Source organism: Lepus europaeus (genome assembly GCF_033115175.1).
Source record: "Lepus europaeus isolate LE1 chromosome 21 unlocalized genomic scaffold, mLepTim1.pri SUPER_21_unloc_6, whole genome shotgun sequence".
Lineage (NCBI taxonomy): Eukaryota > Metazoa > Chordata > Mammalia > Lagomorpha > Leporidae > Lepus > Lepus europaeus.
Window position 1 is genome coordinate 85,819 of NW_026909011.1, and position 17,542 is coordinate 103,360.

Consider the following 17,542-nt stretch of genomic DNA (forward strand, 5'->3'; position numbering starts at 1 on the left):
TGCCCTCCCACCACCCCTTAAACATACCCTATTAATACCTCGTGAGAGCATGCACCGTGTGCTGCTCTAATTGTGCAAAGCTGTGAAGGCAAAGGCGCTCACCGGAGGCAGGCAGGCAGAGGCCCCAGTGCCCAGGCTCAGGCCCTGTGTGGGCCGAGGCCAGGGACCCAGCGCCTCCGAGCCTCAGCCTTCTCAGCTGTGAGCTGGTGACAGCGCTGCTTGGAACTTTAACAAGCACAAGACACCGTGTCTCTTGCACCCAGGCATTCTGCTAGGGCTCTGAGCAACCAGAAATGCACCTGTCATCATGGAGCTTAGAAACTCAACAGTGGTAACCGACCTGAAACTAGATTGGATGCAGGGAAAACATTACTTCATGCAGCTGTGCTAACATTTACAAAGGAGGAGTATTTGCATGGGTGAAGGGAACAGTCTACCCTGTCCGTGTCTCTTCCTAGGAAGAGACACAAAGTGGGTTCTGGCCAGGCAAGCGAAGAGGAGAGCTGGGGGGAGGGGATTCCAGGAAGCAGGAATGGCACGTGCAAGGGCCCTGAGGCATTAAGGTAATTTCCTCCTCCATGAACCCAAAGAAGAAAAAAAAATGTGTCAGGGCAGAGCAGCTGAGTGTGTCTTTGGGTCTCCATGGCCCAGAACAGAGCTTGGCATGTGGTAAATGTGACCAGATATTTGCCAGCTGAGTGAGGGACCCTGCTCGTGGCTCCACCCCTGTGCACTGGCCCTGTGTCCGGGGCTGTGCTGGACCAGGAGGAAGATGTGAGGCTGGACTTGTTCTGGATCGTGCTCTCTCAGCCTTTCCACTCCCAAAGCTGGACACACACGCGCGTGGACCCCAAACACCAGGTTAAGGCATCAGAGTTTGTGGCAAAGACCAGCCGCAGTCACCCAAAACCTGGGCCCCTTCTTCAATGGGGCTGAAGACATCCGGGCCTCCTGGGCAGTAACATGGCCCTGCACGGCTCTTGCAAATGGACAGTCCGAGTCAGGGCTGGAGACCCCGGGCAGATCTCCTTCACCCTCCTTCCCAGCTGCCCCCAGGAACTGGGGCCCTGGAAAGACTGGTGGGGTGTGGCTGTGCCACCTAGGAGAGAAACAGCCCTCTGCTCTGCCTCCCTACTGCAGGGTTGCTTTGTCTGCAGCACAGCCTTGCGTGCCTCACATGGTGTCTAGGAAAGGGACAGGGACCTTGGAGTTTGAAGCACTAAATGGCTGCGTCATGAGGCAGAATGGGGTGCGGCCTTGGCTTCTGGTGGCGCCAGGGATGGGTGGTGACTCAGAAAGGGGAGCTTGGGGCCGGCATTCTGGCATAGCGGGTGAAGCCACCTCCTGCAATGCCGGCATCCCATGTGGGTGCCGGTTTGAGTCCCGGCTGCTCCACTTCCGGTCCAGTTCCCTCCTATGGGCTAGGAAAGCAGTAGAAAATGGCCTAAGTGCTTGAGCCCCTGCACTCACATGGCAGGAGTTCTTGGCTCCTGGTTTTGGGCCTAGCTTGGCTATTGTAGCCATCTGGGGGAGTGAACCAGGAGATGGAAGCGCTCTCTCTCTCTCTCTCTCTCTGTGTTTGTGTGTGTGTGTGTGTGACTCTGTCTTTCAAATAAATCAATCTTTTTTTTTAAACTTATTTGACAGGTAGAGTTAGTGAGAGAGAGAGACAGAGAGGAAGGTCTTCCTTCTGTTGGTTCACTCCCCAAATGGCTGCTATGGCCAGTGCTGCAGCAATCTGAAGCCAGGAGCCAGGTGCTTCCTCCTGGCCTCTCATGTGGGTGCAGAGCCCAATCATCTGGGCCATCCTCCACTGCCCTCCCAGGCCACAGCAGAGAGCCGGACTGGAAGAGGAGCAACCAGGACTAGAACCGGCGCACATTGTAAGACCCCTTAAGCAGGCGTCCCACAAACCCACAAACCGGACCCCAGAAACACAGACTCCACTCCAATCGATGCAAAAGGCAAGAGGAAAGTTTATTACATTTGCAAATGGGCTGTCTCAGCAGCACCTACTGGTAAGGTGCAGAGAGAGAGAGAGCAGCCGCGAACAATAGCTTACAGAGTATTTAAAGCTTAAAACCACAGTATTAGCATACTTAATTGTGTTACAATTTTATTGGGCAAGCTACAGGATACTAGCATTTTATTGGGTAAGTTAATGGTTGCTAGGTAAGGGGCTTGGGAGGGGGGGTCACGGGCAGTTTCTTTTTCTCAGCTGAAGCAAGCAAGGACGAGGATGGCAGTACAGAACCTTATTGTAACTTTTTTCCGGACTCCTGCAAGTGTTATTGCGTGAGACCGTTACACAGACACAGAGCAGTTTCACAAGGCAGTTTCCCAAGGTTATTCTGCAGGCAGGTGGAGACACAGTTATCTTAAGAAATGGCTACTGTCAGCAGCCAAACTTTTTAACCCTTGCTAGAATTATTTTGCTAAAATTATTTTAATATTTACTTTTAGCAGGGGTCTTATATTCCCTCCTCTTCTTTTTGTACTAATTTTAATCTTAAAATTTTACAGGGCTTTTTTTAGTTTAGCCATAGAGTCTCTGATGATCCCTGAATGGATCAGTGTAGAAGTAGCACTTTTTTTTTAAGGCAGCACATAAACCCCCCTTTTTTTTAAAAAAAAAAAACAACAAGTCCATTCTCCTTCTGTTTTGCAATACTACTTTAAAGACTGTTTTAGCTTACCAATGGTCTTCTCTAGGTCCAGTATATCGTCTTCTACTGCTCTATGGAGGGCCTGATATTTTTGGCGTTGATTATTATTATTTTTTTGCAAGGGCGGCGGTGCTGTTTCCACACCTGCCGCAACCCCCTTTTTATTTAATTGAGAATGGCCTCTGTCTTAGGTTGCCCTCAGTCATTCCTGTCCTTACCCGTCATCGGTAACTCTGGCAGCTTGGCCTAGAGCCCTGTCTTAGGTTGGTACAGGATGCTGAGTGTCTTACCCGTCTTTGAGTACCATTCCAGTCTGACATTAGGTGAGAGATGAAACTTACAGCCAAATATTAATTATTTTTGATTACAAAGGAGGTTTGGTAGCAAACTTGAACCAATTTTTTTTGGCCATATTGGACAATCCAGTAGCAGTAAGATTGTTTTGGTCACTAAACATGCAAGCCTTCGCAGTCCACGGTTATTTTCAAAGGCCAGTCCAGGAACACTTACTACTGATACAGCCACGGCAAGGGCAGTGTCCTCTCCTATTAGGATGACGTTGCCATTACAGTCTTCAGGTGAAGCACGCCGCCGACATGTTCTATCCACCGCTGTAAATACAGATGTCAGCATCGGGGCCACATGGGAGCAATTGCGGAAGTTATCAGAGGCTAATGATGTAAAGGCCTATTGGCTGCATAGAAAAACCCATTTCTTAGGAGCCCGCGTCCCATTTTAGTACCGGATCAGGTCCATTCCATTGATTGGTGATAGGATTCCTCCATTTTACCATTGTTCTTTTAACATTTTGTAACTTTTTTACACCCTCTGTAACTTACTCGAACCTTTTGTAACTTACTCAAACCTTTTGTAATTTACAGTCATTTTTTTTTTTTTTACTGGCACCGATTGTAAACCTTAATAACTTGTGGAGGCTGTGCACTCCATAACTTGTCATCCCAATTTTTACTCAATCCTGAGCAGAGAGCCCATTCCTTTGCCAAAGAGGCCAACTGAGGGTCTTTCCAGCCAGGAACATTACAGGCTACATATGTAACTTCAGTTTTTTTTTTTAAAGAAAGGCATTGCTTTGTATACTTGCAGATCCTGCCAACTTTGTCAATTTGTGACAGCAAATTATTTTTTTTGTTGTCTGCTGTGCATAGACTTAGTTACTTTTAGTTTAATCTGCAAGAAATACGCTGCAAGCCTTGTAGTGCACACTAAAATTATTTAGAGGAAAGATGGTAAAGGAGCATAGATTAACAGAATGTTGCAATAAACACGGCTCCATTGCTTTAATGATACTATAGCAAGACGGTCCTCTGATCCCTGTAGGGAGGGCCCGAGGCTGGCCCCACTTCCAGTTTTCCGAACTCTGTTTTTTTAATGAATTACCTTCTTTATTAGTTTTGGAGTAACATTTATTGGCCCAATGCCTTCCCCTTTAACACCGGGGGAAAATACCAGGAGGAGCCTTATTTTGATTTTTAGAAAGTCTGTTAAAGGTACCAAGAGAACTTAGAGTATCTGGTCAAAATAGAATTCCTTAACATCCTGAAATGATAGCCATTTATTAGTTAGGGTGATTTTTACACTTTTAAACCAGATCTGATCATAATACTTAACAATGCTTTTCATTAACCTGAACTTAACAGAGACAGTAGAGTAACATGAATTCTATGTCTCTTGTTTGTCGAATAAACCAGAAATAAAAACCTTGAACATAAGGGTTTACATAATTTAGAACTATTTAACAGAGTCAAAAAGAGCTTACAGGACCTAACTCTAGAAATGGCAGAGCAACCGATTAAGCAGACACTGTTAAAATAGACATTACAGTTTTTGCAAAAACAGATTTCAAGACTTAGACCATTTCCAGATATTTACTAACATTAGTGCACTTTTTTTTTTTTAAAACCTCATTGTTGTAACAGAAGATCAGACTTTAACTTTAGGTCAATGTAATTTTGGCATTAGCACTTAAAGAAAACTCTGTAAACAATTTTAAAGTTGTAAACCTTTTAAAACTTTTTATGACTTGCTCACACCTTCTGAAACGTTATACCTGTAGTTACTTTTACATAGTCTTGAATTGTCATGTATGGACAATTTATGAGAATACATGCTAACAAACTTAAACAGTCTCTCTTATCGAATTTAAGATGTGAAAAGTACAATACATTTCCCCACATTTTGCTTAGCATTGATGCCTAGATGGCTTAAGACACTGAGTTATTAATGAATACCACACCATTATCTGAATTAAAAGTCAAAATTACATTTCCATGCTTTTAAGTAACATAAGAATAACTCCTCCTGGACAGCAAACATGGACACAACTTTGAAAAGATCTTCATCGTTAAGAGAAACATGTTTAAAGCATATCAAAGACATGTAAAACCGAGCAAGTGAGCTACCAAGCAAACCAAAGGGCTTTGGCATTAACTTAATTCTCTGAACCAATGTTAACAACATAAAGGCTTGTATACACAGAATTTACTCTTATTTTTATAAGACCACTCTAGCTGGAAAGCAAAAACATGAATACAGCATAGGTCTGACACCATTTACAACATTTTAATACATTTCACATAATCTGAATTGACTCAAGCAGCTGTTACTTTAACAAATTTTAGATTCTCATCCTTTGAGAGTTCCAGGGATCCAACTGGAAGCCCAAAGTTGGAAGACTTGGTTTAGAATTTAAGCTGTCAGAGTCAAGCGGTTTAGCCAACAATTAGTACACTTCTGATCAGTTGGGTAATCACTCAAACACTGAAAACAGATAAACAACATAAACAACTTTGCGTTACAGTTTTCCCAATCAAGACTCATAATGGCAATAGAAAAACGCGAAACCTTCAAGGCATGTGAAGGAACACTCTCATCAGATAAGTCAGGGACAGCAGCACAGAAAAGAACTAGACATCAGCATATGAACCATTGCTTAGGCTTCCATTAACTGCAAAGAGAAAAACCCATCAGGTTGGAAAGGGTTAATGGATTAAGGTTCTTGCTCTGGCTCCCTCTCAAAGCCCCAAGGACAAGGGTGGCTCATTGCTAAGATTTTAGGCAAGCATCCGTCTCGGATCTTGGCCAGAGAGCCGAGACACGAAGCATGCCCACCTGTTTATCAGAAACATTCCTTTATCCTCCTCCCCGGGAACTGGCCAGGCTCCCAAGGAGCAGGAGAAGGTCATCCGGCAGCAAAGTTACTTGTCTACCAGAGCTGAACCTAGATACAAGCCCCTTTATTTTAAAAATTTGTCCTTACATTTGGCCCTAGGGTTACATTGAGAGGTAGACATAATTAACACATTATAAGAATACAATATAAATTTTTTTTTGTAAAGCAAACCAAGCATAATCTGTTCAAGCACTCCTATTAATAATAGGGTAGAGTTAACACATAATACAAAAATAGAATGGGTAGTCCGGACACCTTGCCACCACAATTTCTCATTTCACATAGTAATATTAACTTTATAACAGATAACATTTACTTTAAATGAAATATTTAAATGCAGGGTGGGGGGTGTCCAGTGTGATCTATATTTTTTTTTACCCCGAGTGTTTCTTATCCACAACACCCTCTTCAGTAAACCAAGGACTAATTTTTTAACAGCGCTGATAAATAGCTCTATGGTTTGTTTCTTTAACCCTATCCTCTACATCTGCAATAAAGTTTTTCCAGCCTTTGTCACAGCTTGTTTTGTTTCTTTAAATGCACATTTAACTCTTTTTTGAGTACATTTTAATGTTGCTCATCCACGACTCCTTCTGCGAACCAAGGACTGACTACTCCTATGGCATCAATGAACTGTTCTATGGCTCACCTTTTTTTAATCCTATTTCCTGCATCTGTAATAGAGTCTTTATAGCCTTGACCTGTGAGATAATAGAAGAGTCAAAAGTTCCATCCCATGGCCACCCGACATTGAAGGCTGGCCAGTCGGAGGTACAGAAGACCGTCCAATTTTTCTTCCACACCTCCACAGACAAGTTTTGAGCCCACTCTCGGACCTCCTTCCAATGACCTAAAGTGAGGCTCAAAGGTGTAGTTAGACCTTGTCCCATGTTAATGACAAAAGGCAAGTAAACTATAACACAGAAAACAATCACAAGACACACAAACACACTGCGCGCGACGATGGAACGAGACAAAACTGAAACCAAAACTCCAGATGGGAGCGGCTGCCTAGCCAGCCCCTTCCCGGGGAAGGAGGAAGACGAAGTCCTTCCCTTCTTCCCAGCCAGGTGGGAGAGCGGCCTAGCCAGCCTCTCCCAGAACACCGCTGGAGCGTCCTCCAGGGCTTGAGCCAGGGGTCCTGGACACGTCTGTCCCTGCCTACTACTGGCTCTACTCTTTCGGTGCCTAGCGCCCGGACGCCTAGCGCCCGTACAGACAAACAATAGAACACACAGAAATACACAGAACAGGAAAGACTTACCTCCGATTGGGAGATGGAGGGTGGATCTGGAGTCCAATTTCCCGGCCAATGCACCAAGAAATGTAAGACCCCTTAAGCAGGCGTCCCACAAACCCACAAACCGGACCCCAGAAACACAGACTCCACTCCAATCGATGCAAAAGGCAAGAGGAAAGTTTATTACATTTGCAAATGGGCTGTCTCAGCAGCACCTACTGGTAAGGTGCAGAGAGAGAGAGAGCAGCCGCGAACAATAGCTTACAGAGTATTTAAAGCTTAAAACCACAGTATTAGCATACTTAATTGTGTTACAATTTTATTGGGCAAGCTACAGGATACTAGCATTTTATTGGGTAAGTTAATGGTTGCTAGGTAAGGGGCTTGGGAGGGGGGGTCACGGGCAGTTTCTTTTTCTCAGCTGAAGCAAGCAAGGACGAGGATGGCAGTACAGAACCTTATTGTAACTTTTTTCCGGACTCCTGCAAGTGTTATTGCGTGAGACCGTTACACAGACACAGAGCAGTTTCACAAGGCAGTTTCCCAAGGTTATTCTGCAGGCAGGTGGAGACACAGTTATCTTAAGAAATGGCTACTGTCAGCAGCCAAACTTTTTAACCCTTGCTAGAATTATTTTGCTAAAATTATTTTAATATTTACTTTTAGCAGGGGTCTTATAACATATGGGATGCCAGCGCCTCAGGCGGAGGATTAGCAAAGTGAGCCATGGCGCCGGCCCCCAATCAATCTTTTTTTAAAAAGGGGTGCTCGCCCCAAGAAAGGTGGTCAGCCAAGTCACAACCACTCCGATCGGTGACAATTCTGGTCTGGTCTGTCCTGTCACAAAGGAGAGACTGAGGCAGCTGGATGGCAGCCACAGAGCCTCCTCAGCCTGGGGCCTCTGAGCAGGATGTGGCCGTTCTGATCATTCTAGAACACGTCTTCTGGGAAGAGCTGGGTCATGAATGGATCAGGCTTGGGGCACCACAGAACCCCTGTCTCAACCACCCGGCTCGGATGCTATGGCCATGAAGCCTCCCAGGAAGGAAGCAGTGGGCGTGGCTGTGTTCCAATAAAACTTTATTTACAGACACAGGCAGGGGGGCCCCACGATGCGAGCAGGCCGAGCAGTCCGAGCTGCATACTTGCCAAAGGCTGTGTTGGGGGCGGGGCGTTGTGGCACAGCAGCTTAAGCCATTGCTCGGGACACGGGCATCCGGTGCTGGAGGGAATCCCAGCTGCTCCGCTTCTGATCCAGCTCCCTGCGGATGTGTCCTGGGAGGCAGCCAATGACAGCTCAAGTGCCTGGGTCCCTGTCACCCACTTGGGAGCCTCAGATGGCGCTCTGGGCTCCTGGCTTTGGCCTGACCCAGCCCTGGCTGTTGTGGGCATTTGGGGAGAGAACCAGCAGATGGAAGATTCTCTCTCTCTGTCTCTCTCTCTTACCCCCCCACCCGTTTCTCTGCCTTTAAATGGTTGAGATGCTAAGTTTCAGGTTATGTGCTTTTCATTGCAATTAAAAAGTAAAATTGAAGAAACAAAACAAAGCAGGATTTGCCTCCTGGGCTCCAGTTTGCCAGGCTTTGTTCCAGAACATCCAAGCCAAGAGCCCCCGCGAGGCACTGGCCGCCCAGCCACGAGGCAGGCTCTGCCGATGCAGCCGATGCCGCCTGTGAGCGGTGACTGGGAGAGGGGGGCTGAAACCATGGGGAGACTGCACAGCCACGGTCCGCCCGCACGTGAGTATTTCTAAACAGTCTGGAACAAACACAGCTGAAATGATCTTTAGCTGGGGCCGACACTGTGGCGCAGCGGGTTAAGCCACCACTTGGCGACACCGGCATCCCATATCGGAGGGCTGGTTCCAGTCCTGGATGCTCTGCTTCTAATCCAGCTCCCTGCCAACATGCCTGGGAGGCAGCAGAGGATGGCTCCAGTGTTTGGGCCCCTGCACCCACATGGGAGACCTGGAGGGAGCTCCTGGTTCCTGGTTTCAGCCTGACCCAGCCCCAGATGTTGCAGCCATTTGGGGAGTGAACCAGTGGATAGAAAATCGAGCTCTCCCCCCCCCCCTTTCTCTCTCTCTCTCTGTTTTTCTGTCTCTACTATCATCTATATCTCTGCATCAATCATCTATCCATCTATCTGTATCTCTCCTTTATATGTCTCTGCCACTCTTGTCTTTCAAGTAGATACATTTTTTATAAAGAAACCCGTACCAAGATTTAAGGAACTGAAGACAAAAGTTGGGGTCTATAGCAGCCTCAGTAGGTGCTGGTGGTGTTGGATTTGTGGCTTCAAGGACCTCTGAGCTGTCACTGGGCCCTCAGGGGATGCAGCAAGTGCAGATGGAGAAGCCACAATGCCATTCCTGCCTCTACCAAAGCCACCAACTCATGGCCCAGGCTGCCCCGGTGATCGTGTCTGGGATGTGGTTGAAAATGGGCCTGATCAGAGGCAAAGGCCCTCCAAGGAGAAAGCAGGCACCCCAGGGCTCAAGGCTGAGACGTCTGATTGACAGCACGGCAGGGAGCAAACGCTCCCCACCCAGGGTCAGCCCTGCTCACGTTTTGATGAGGATCGCTGTTGAGTCTGAGGGTGCTCGGGTGCACGCGTCCCCAGGTCTGGAGCCATCCACCCCCCTCAACTCCATTTTGCTCACAGCCTGGTTCTCGTTGGGATGAGCTTGTGGATTGCGACAACTCACAGGAGAAACGACCCCTCAGCCCCGAGGCAGCCCTGCCTGGGCAGGAACCGCTGACATTCATTCTGCCCCTACGGCATGCTGGCCTGGGCTACGTGATGCATACAAGCCCCGTCCTCAGAAGTGCCTGATGGGACCGTCCCCACGTTCAGAGAAGGGGAAATGGAAACTCGGGGCAAAGCCGTCTGCCTGAGGTCAGAGGCTGAGTCCTTACAAGTCCTCTCCCTGCCCGCCGGGGCCCAGGCTGCCTCTCCTGGGTTTGCCTCTGCCTTTGGAGATGACGACTCAAGGTGCCCAGACACAGAGAGCCCGGGACAGAAACGGGACGCTGGCCTTCTGGCAAAGCTCCTGCTGACTTCCTGGCAAACTGAGTGAGGGGCAGCTTTGATGATGGAGAACATCCAACTGGCCCCTCCCCTCCCATTAGAAACTCCAAGGGCAGCAGAACCCAAAGACGAAGGCCAGCGGTGAGGCCTCATTCCAGGGTCCCATGTCACTCGAAGCTGATCTTCTTTTTAGATTTATTGATTTGTAAGGCATAGTTACAGAAAGTGGGGGGGGGGGGGCTTCCATCTGCTGGTTCCTTCCCCAGATGACCGCCACAGCTGGAGCTGCGCTGATCTGAAGCCAGGAGTCAGGAGCTTCCTCCAGGCCTTCCATGTAGATGCAGGGGCCCAAGGACTTGGGCCATCTTTTCCTGCTTTCCCAGGCCATAGAGGAGAGCTGGATGGGAAGTGGAGCAGCCAGGACTAGAACTGGTGCCCATATGGGATGCCGGCACTGCAGGTGGTGGCTTTACCCACTATGCTACAGCATCAGCACCTAGGCTGATCATTTTTAAAAGCATGGACCTTGTGGCCCCTGCAATACCAGCATTCCACATGGGGGCACTGATTCAAGTCTCCATTGCTCCACTTCTGACGGAGCTTATCAGAAGTGCTTATATCAAAATGTGAGCACAGCCAACCCCGGACGGCATCGCTGGCTCCTGGCTTCAGCCTGGCCCAGTCCTGGTTGTTGCAGACATTTGGGGAATGAACCAGCAGACAGAAGATATTTCTCTCTCTCTTTCTCTCTCTCCCCCTCCTTCCCCTCTATGTCACTCTGCCTTTTCAAATGAATAAATCTATAAAAACATAATTCAGGCAGACATAGGTGGGAAAACTGTAAGGAACGGCAGGAAATGACTGACCCAGAATGGAGGAGCAACACCAGCCCTGGGGAGAGAACGGAGGGGCACACAGAGCATCTAAGACTCACTCACATTCTAACCCTTAGCTCAAGTAATGAGTACACAGGTCTTTCTTTATTATTCTTTAGACTATAGAGATGCATTCTGAACATTCTTTTGTATCAATGATTTTCTTTTTGAGGCTGAAAGCAGATGTTTAAGGATTGATCCTTAAATGCCCACCACCTGGGTCTTTAATAATCTGAAATTTCTCCTGGAGGCATAAGATGGCTGCTGCAGCTCCTGACATCACATTGTCACCCAACCATTTCCAAATACAGGTGTAGGGAACACCCAGTATTGTAAGGAAGACTTCACTCATCCGTCCTTGTCCTGCCTTCAGGGGAAACATTCCCCCCCCCCCAAAAAAAAAAATTCCTGCTTACATCCACCTGGCCAAAACCAGGCCACTCAACCACAAGGGAAGCTGGGAAAGCATCTTTTCCATCCATTTGTTGGACAGGAAAGAGGACTGAGAGGGAGAGGGCGTGGCCATTGGGCAGGAAGCCTGTCACAATCCACCTCCTCTTCTGGGCAGGTCAAGGGCACTGCCCCACTGTTGATGTCCTCCAGTCCATCAACAACCCTGGCTCCGTGACCCTGGAGCCTGCCCCAAATGCGCCATTGACCCTGAGTGATGCCCTGAGTTGCCTTTGACCTCTATCCCCCAGCTCATGACCGAGCACAGAAACGACAAGCCTCACCACACCAACTGGTGGACAAAGTCGGAAACCCCCCAGCCCCTGGCACAACGTGGCCTGGCTCAACTCTGCTGTGTGCTGGGCTGCCGTGCTAGAAGCATATACACTGGATGCAAATCGACCAGACAACTCCAAAGTCAAGTTCATTGCAGTGGTGAGCCAGGCTGTCACACACAGCAAGAAGGGGGTGGAAATTATGACGACACTGCCCAGTGGTCCTTGACCCAAGACGGGTGCTCCCCTGTTTGCCACAGTCCCTACCACTCCCTATTGTGCCCCCCATGACACACTCAGGGGCCAACTGCTGTGCCCACGTAGCTCCTCGCACCCCGGGCCACTTCCCAAATGTGGGTCAGTGTCTGGCATTGTGAGCTGACTTGCGTTTTGGTGCCTTGAACTCAAGCACTGAAGGCGGCCGAGTTTCCTGTGCCGAGGTGACAGTACCAAGTCTACTCTCACATCAAGGCCTCTGTCAGCTGCACTCAGGCATTGATGTCCTGAGTGATTGAAGTCAAAGACTCCCCAGGCCCGTTCCCAAAGACACGACCGCGGGGATCCCACTATCCCGCTGCCACCCTGCGGCATGGCAGACAGGAGAAGCAGCTCGGCGGGGGGCTCAAACACAGCCCCGGAGGCTCCTCCTAAACACTGCTACTCACAGCCACAGTGGGGTGTCTTTCGGGGAAGCCTGACAGAGCTACAAGGACGAAATGCAGAACGAGAACACGGGGAAGCGTGCGCCGGGGTCGGGGAGGCACCCGACTGTGTTCCTGACATGGCTGAGGTCACAGGTGTCCGTGACCCACACCAGGAGGCGTTCACCTGCACCTCCCCAGGGACTCTAGGACGCGGGTCTCAGGGTCTCTGTCTTAGAGATGCCACAGCCAGCACCTGTTGATCACAGCCTTGTGCGTCCCTGTGTGGCCAACAAGGAGGGTGCACGGCAATGGCGTGCGGCTTCCAAGGCTCCGTCATGGAAGGCAACACAGCGCCTGGCCTGGGCCTCCGGGTTGCTTGCTGTCTGGGAAGCTGGCTGTCATATTGTCAGGGGCCTCAGGAGGCCCTGCGGTTCATGTAGGGAAAAACCTGCTAGGCAGCCCCGGCTTGGCAGCCACGTGAGAGCCACCTTGGAGGGACCCTCCAGCCCCTGGACAAGGACTACAGACTTGGCAGCCTCATGAGAGACCCCTCCCCAAAGCCACCTGAAAATGGCTTCACTGGTTATTGGTGTTTTAAGCCACTATGTTTGGGGGGAGCTGGATGAGTGACAGAGGTGGTAAGGCCTGGGAAGCGAGGAAGCAGACATATGGCCTGTGGTTCAAATCCCTGCCCCCTACATCAGAGGACCTGGGTTTGACTCCTGACTCCAGCTCTTGGCTCCAGCACACCCTGGGAGGCAGCAGTGATGGCTCCAGCAACTGGGTTCCTGCCACCCACATGGGAGACCTGGGCTTGTCCCTGGCTCCCAGCTTCAGCCCAGCCCCAGCTACTGTGGGCATTTCAGGAGTGAATCAGTGGATGAGTGTCTCTCTCTCTCTCTCTCTCTCTCTCTTATACCTCAAATACATTTTCCAAAAAGAAAAAAAAAATCAAAACCCAGGAAGAGAGACAAGAATTAAGCAACGTGTCGGATGGTAGAGGGCAGGATTTGAACTCAAGCCCGGCGCTCCAGAACAGCTAGCCACTTGACCACACTGCCAGTCCCGCTGCTCCCAGAAGACTCCCTGCTGCTTGCCCGCGTCCCTCTCCTCTCAGCGAGTGCCTGCTCTGTGCTGCTTAAGCCCCCATCACACACTTCACCCTCCCAACAACTCTGGCCAGCAAGGTCTTATTTTCCCCAATTTATTCCTTCTATTAAAATGTAATCATCCAAATCACGCATCAATGCATTTCTCCCTGAGAAAAATTCAAACAGTGGCTAAGTCCCCCTAAATCTCCTTAGGATACTTCCAGCCCCGCTTGCAGGGCCATCTCCGCGATGGCCGTCATTGCCTCAGTGGGTGCCCTCCCAGACTTTCCATCCTAATAACCCTTGACGTTCCTGTTTATGTCCCCAAATACGCTACCTCGCAGGGCGTCTGCAGGGCGAAGTCCCACAAAGTGACACGGGCAAGGCGCTCTGTCCCAACAGAACCACTGATGAGGCGCTTGGTCCCAACAGAACCACCAATGAAACCGGGCAAGGTGCTGAAACCCAACAGAACCACCGATGGCACCGGGCGGGGTGCTCAAACCCAACAGCACCACCAATGACACTGGGCGAGGCGCTGGGTCCTAACAGAACCACCGATGACACCAGGCAGGGTGCTCAAACCTAACAGAACCACCGATGACACCGGGCAAGGCACTGGTTCCCAGCAGAACCATTGTGTCTATGTAGACACGACCTGCAGGGGACATGATGACACGCGTGCAGGCTCTGGTGGCGGCACCATAATGTGAATCAAAGAACTGACCACCAGAGATGCCAGGATGGCAAGCGTCCCCCATGGTTAAGGTAGCAGGGGCAGGGGTCACGGCCATGTGTCCAGGCTGGTGGCAGTCTCCTAGCTTTGCCTTTAGAGGTGGTTTCCTGAGGTTCAATCTGTCATTAGTCATTGAGCAAAGCCACATGCACATGTTAGGGCTCCCAAGTCTGAAAGATTTTTATCAGGGGGCAGGCATTCAGGGCAGTGACTGAGATGTCACTTGGACACCGGCATCCAGGATCTGAGTGCCTACGATCAAGGTCTGGATCCGCTTCTGGTCCAGCTTCCTGCTAACGGACCAGGTGGTGGCTCAAGTACTTGCGAGCCTGTCACTCACGTGGGAAACCCAGATGGAGTTTAGGGCTCCTGGCTTTGGCCTGGAGCAGCACTGGCTGTTGCAGGCATCTGAGGAACAAACCAGTGGATGGAAGATCTACATCGCTCTGCCTTTAAAATAAAATGAAAGAGGCTGGTGCTGCGGCGTAGCAGGTAAAGCTGCCACCTGGGATGCTGGCATCCCATATGGGCGCTGGTTCGAGTCCTGGCTGCTCTACTTCCAATCCAGCTCTCTGCTATGGCTTGGGAAAGTGGTAGAAGATGACCCGAGTGCTTGGGCCCCTGCATCCACGTGGCAGACCCGGAAGAAGCTCCTGGCTCCTGGCTTCAGTTTGGCTCAGCCCTGGCCATTTGGAGAGTGAACCAGCAGCTGGAAGACCTCTCTCTCTCTCTCTCTCTCTTTCTCTCTCCCTCCCTCCCTCTCTCTCTCTTTCCTGTAATTCTGCCTCTCAAACAAATAAAATATTTTAACAAAATAAAATAAATGAATAAAAATTGCTATGGTTTTTGTTTAAGAAGACACACAATCCTGTTCCCTGGGTTTATTTCAGATCAAATGTATTGTTCTACGCTTTCAGAATCTGGCACCCCAATTGGGACTAGAACCTGGGGTGCCAGCACCGCAGGCAGAGGATTAGCCTAGTGAGCTGTGGTGCCAGCAACCCCTGTCTCTTTCTTAACGCTGCTGTTTCTCAGGTGACAATAAGTCCACTTCGGCTGTCTACAGGGTCGCTCCCTTCCTGTTAGTAGCTGCAGCCTGCTCTTTGGAGAGAGGATTCCACCACTGACCGTGACGGGCACTGGGTCTGTCCACATTTCCCTCTATTTGGGGCGAGGCTGCCGTGAACGCCTTGTGCACCTGCACAGGCCTCCAGGTCGGCATCAGTCAGCAGCAGTCACAGAGGCATAGGGATGGCTGGGTGTGGTTCTAATCCACATGACCAAAATTTCCCACTGCAGCTACTCCAGGTGCTCTCCCAGCAGCCCCGGGTGGAGAGCCCCGCGTCCCCACACCCTTATCCACCTGTGCTATCCTCAAAGCACTCCTTCTGTTTTGCCATCTCAAGGAGAACAAAAAGTGCCCCATTTGTGCCCATTTCACAGGTGAAGAAGTGGAGGTTCAGAGAGCTTCAAGAATTTGCCCGAGATCACAAAGCAAGAAAGACGCAGGAAAGGGACTTGGATTCAGATCTTTGCCCCCAAAGCCAACTGCTTGCCAAGGTAGGAGGGTGTTGTTCCTCGAAGAACAAGCGTTCCTGAGCTCAACCTTCGAGGCTCACTGCTGCGGGGGCAGATGGCGACTTCACAGACCCGGGGCGCACAAGCAGAGGAAGTGTGTGGCACCCAGCTCCCGGGCCGGCAGAGATCCTGGGCGCTGAGCAGACCACCACCTCCCGGGAAAGCCTCAGGGAGGAAATGAGCCGAAATGGAATGGACAAGGTGTTGCTGCCGACTCGGAAGGTAAATTAGATCAGCGTGCCTCTGGCACGAGGCACTCAGAACCGCGCACTGCCGGGCTCTTGGCTGCTCCCAGGCAACAGCCGCTGGGAGGGGAAAATAAAACAATCTATGAGGCTGCACAACGCAATAATGAATGATAACAGGCCCCGGAACGGCAGGGGAGGATTATTGGGAAATCAGCTAAGAGCTTATGCTGATGGCAGGAGCGGGGAGAGTGGCTGAGTGTGGCCTTAAACTTGCAGGCGGAGATGTCTTGGTGGGGGTTGGCGGGTGGCTCCCGCACTTGCTGGCTGGGGACCTCCAGTTCCTGAAGCTCATGGAGACCCAGCTTCCTCGGCCGTACAACAGGAATGAAAACAGGACAAACGGGATTAAATGAGACACGGGCAGATGACACACCAGCCGGGGCCACCAAGCACAGCTGTTCCGGTTGTACATAAAACAAGGGCACTTAGAGCTGAGACTGAGAAGGGCTGCAAACCAACCCATTTTCCATGCCCAGAGCTGGGGGCTGGGGTGAGCACTGGGCGCCACAGCTGGGTCGCCACTTGGGATGCTCATGTCCCATGCCCAGAGGGCCTGGTTCAAACCCTGGCCCCTCCACTTCCCACCCAGCTTCCTGCTGATGCACCCTCTGGGAGGCAGCAGGTGATGGCCCAAGTACCCGGATGGGGCTCCTGCCTCCTGGCTTCAGCCTGGCCCAGCCCTGGGTGTTGAAGGCAACTAGGGACTGAGCCAGCAGATGGGAGACATCTCTCTCTTCCAAATTAGAAATAAACAAAGTGGGGATTTCCCAAATTTACTAAAGCCCCTTATACAGCACAGCAGCCCCCCAAAGTGCCCGACACGTGGCAGGTGCTCCCTAAGCAGGAGTGTTGTGATCCCACATTGGGGTTTGGGCTCTTCTGACCCCTGGAGCGACCGGAGCTCTCCAGTGTCCTGACAGCAACCCTCACCGGGAATGAACTGCACAGGAGCCACAGACGAAAGGCTGGGGTGGAGGGGAGCGGTCCCAAGAAGAGCAAATGAACCAAGATCATGCCCTGTGGACCACATCAACAGGCCTGGGGGTGCCAGAAGGGAAGCGAGGGAGCCCACTGTTGCTGGGGTCATGACCTTGCCTGGGAAAAGCAGCAGATGCAGGAGGATGGGAGCCCCACCTCCAGCACCTTCATTTGGGCTGGTCTCTGTCGAAGGTGCCCACCCCCCTCCCAAGCCCTCCTCCAGGAAGCCCTCCTTGGTTCCCAGAACCCTCACCATGACTACAAGGGCTGGCAGTGTCTTAGACACTTCTGCAACCTCCCCAGCAACGAGATGCAGTTTACTTTCAATACAAAGTGGATAAATGAATGAGAGAGAGAGAGAGAGAGAGAGAGAGAGGCGTGTGCCTCTTGGGCCATGTGAAAGAGCAGGGAACGCCTCCCCCAACTGACCCTTCATATACTAGGACAGGGAGGGTCTGAGACAGGAGAGGGCTACAGCTGGGTGTGACAATCCTGTTCCCTGTGGCCCAGGGACTGCGACAGGGGGAAAGGGTGACCCGCA

The 17,542-nt window shown here is 50.5% G+C and overlaps 1 protein-coding gene across 5 annotated transcripts in view; it reads right to left on the minus strand.

Annotated features, from left to right (window-relative positions):
* LOC133754347 (general transcription factor 3C polypeptide 1-like) overlaps window positions 1-17,542 on the minus strand; it is a 98,469-nt gene that overhangs the window by 42,165 nt on the left and 38,762 nt on the right. Inside the window, exon 7 of one of the 5 annotated variants that reach the window (XM_062184815.1) lies at window positions 1,907-5,631. The exons of the other annotated variants lie outside the window; for them this stretch is intronic. Coding sequence (XP_062040799.1) covers window positions 5,591-5,631 — 41 coding nt within the window. The 3' untranslated portion in view covers window positions 1,907-5,590. Of the gene's footprint in view, window positions 1-1,906; window positions 5,632-17,542 lie in introns of those variants that run through there. 5 annotated transcript variants of the gene reach the window in all.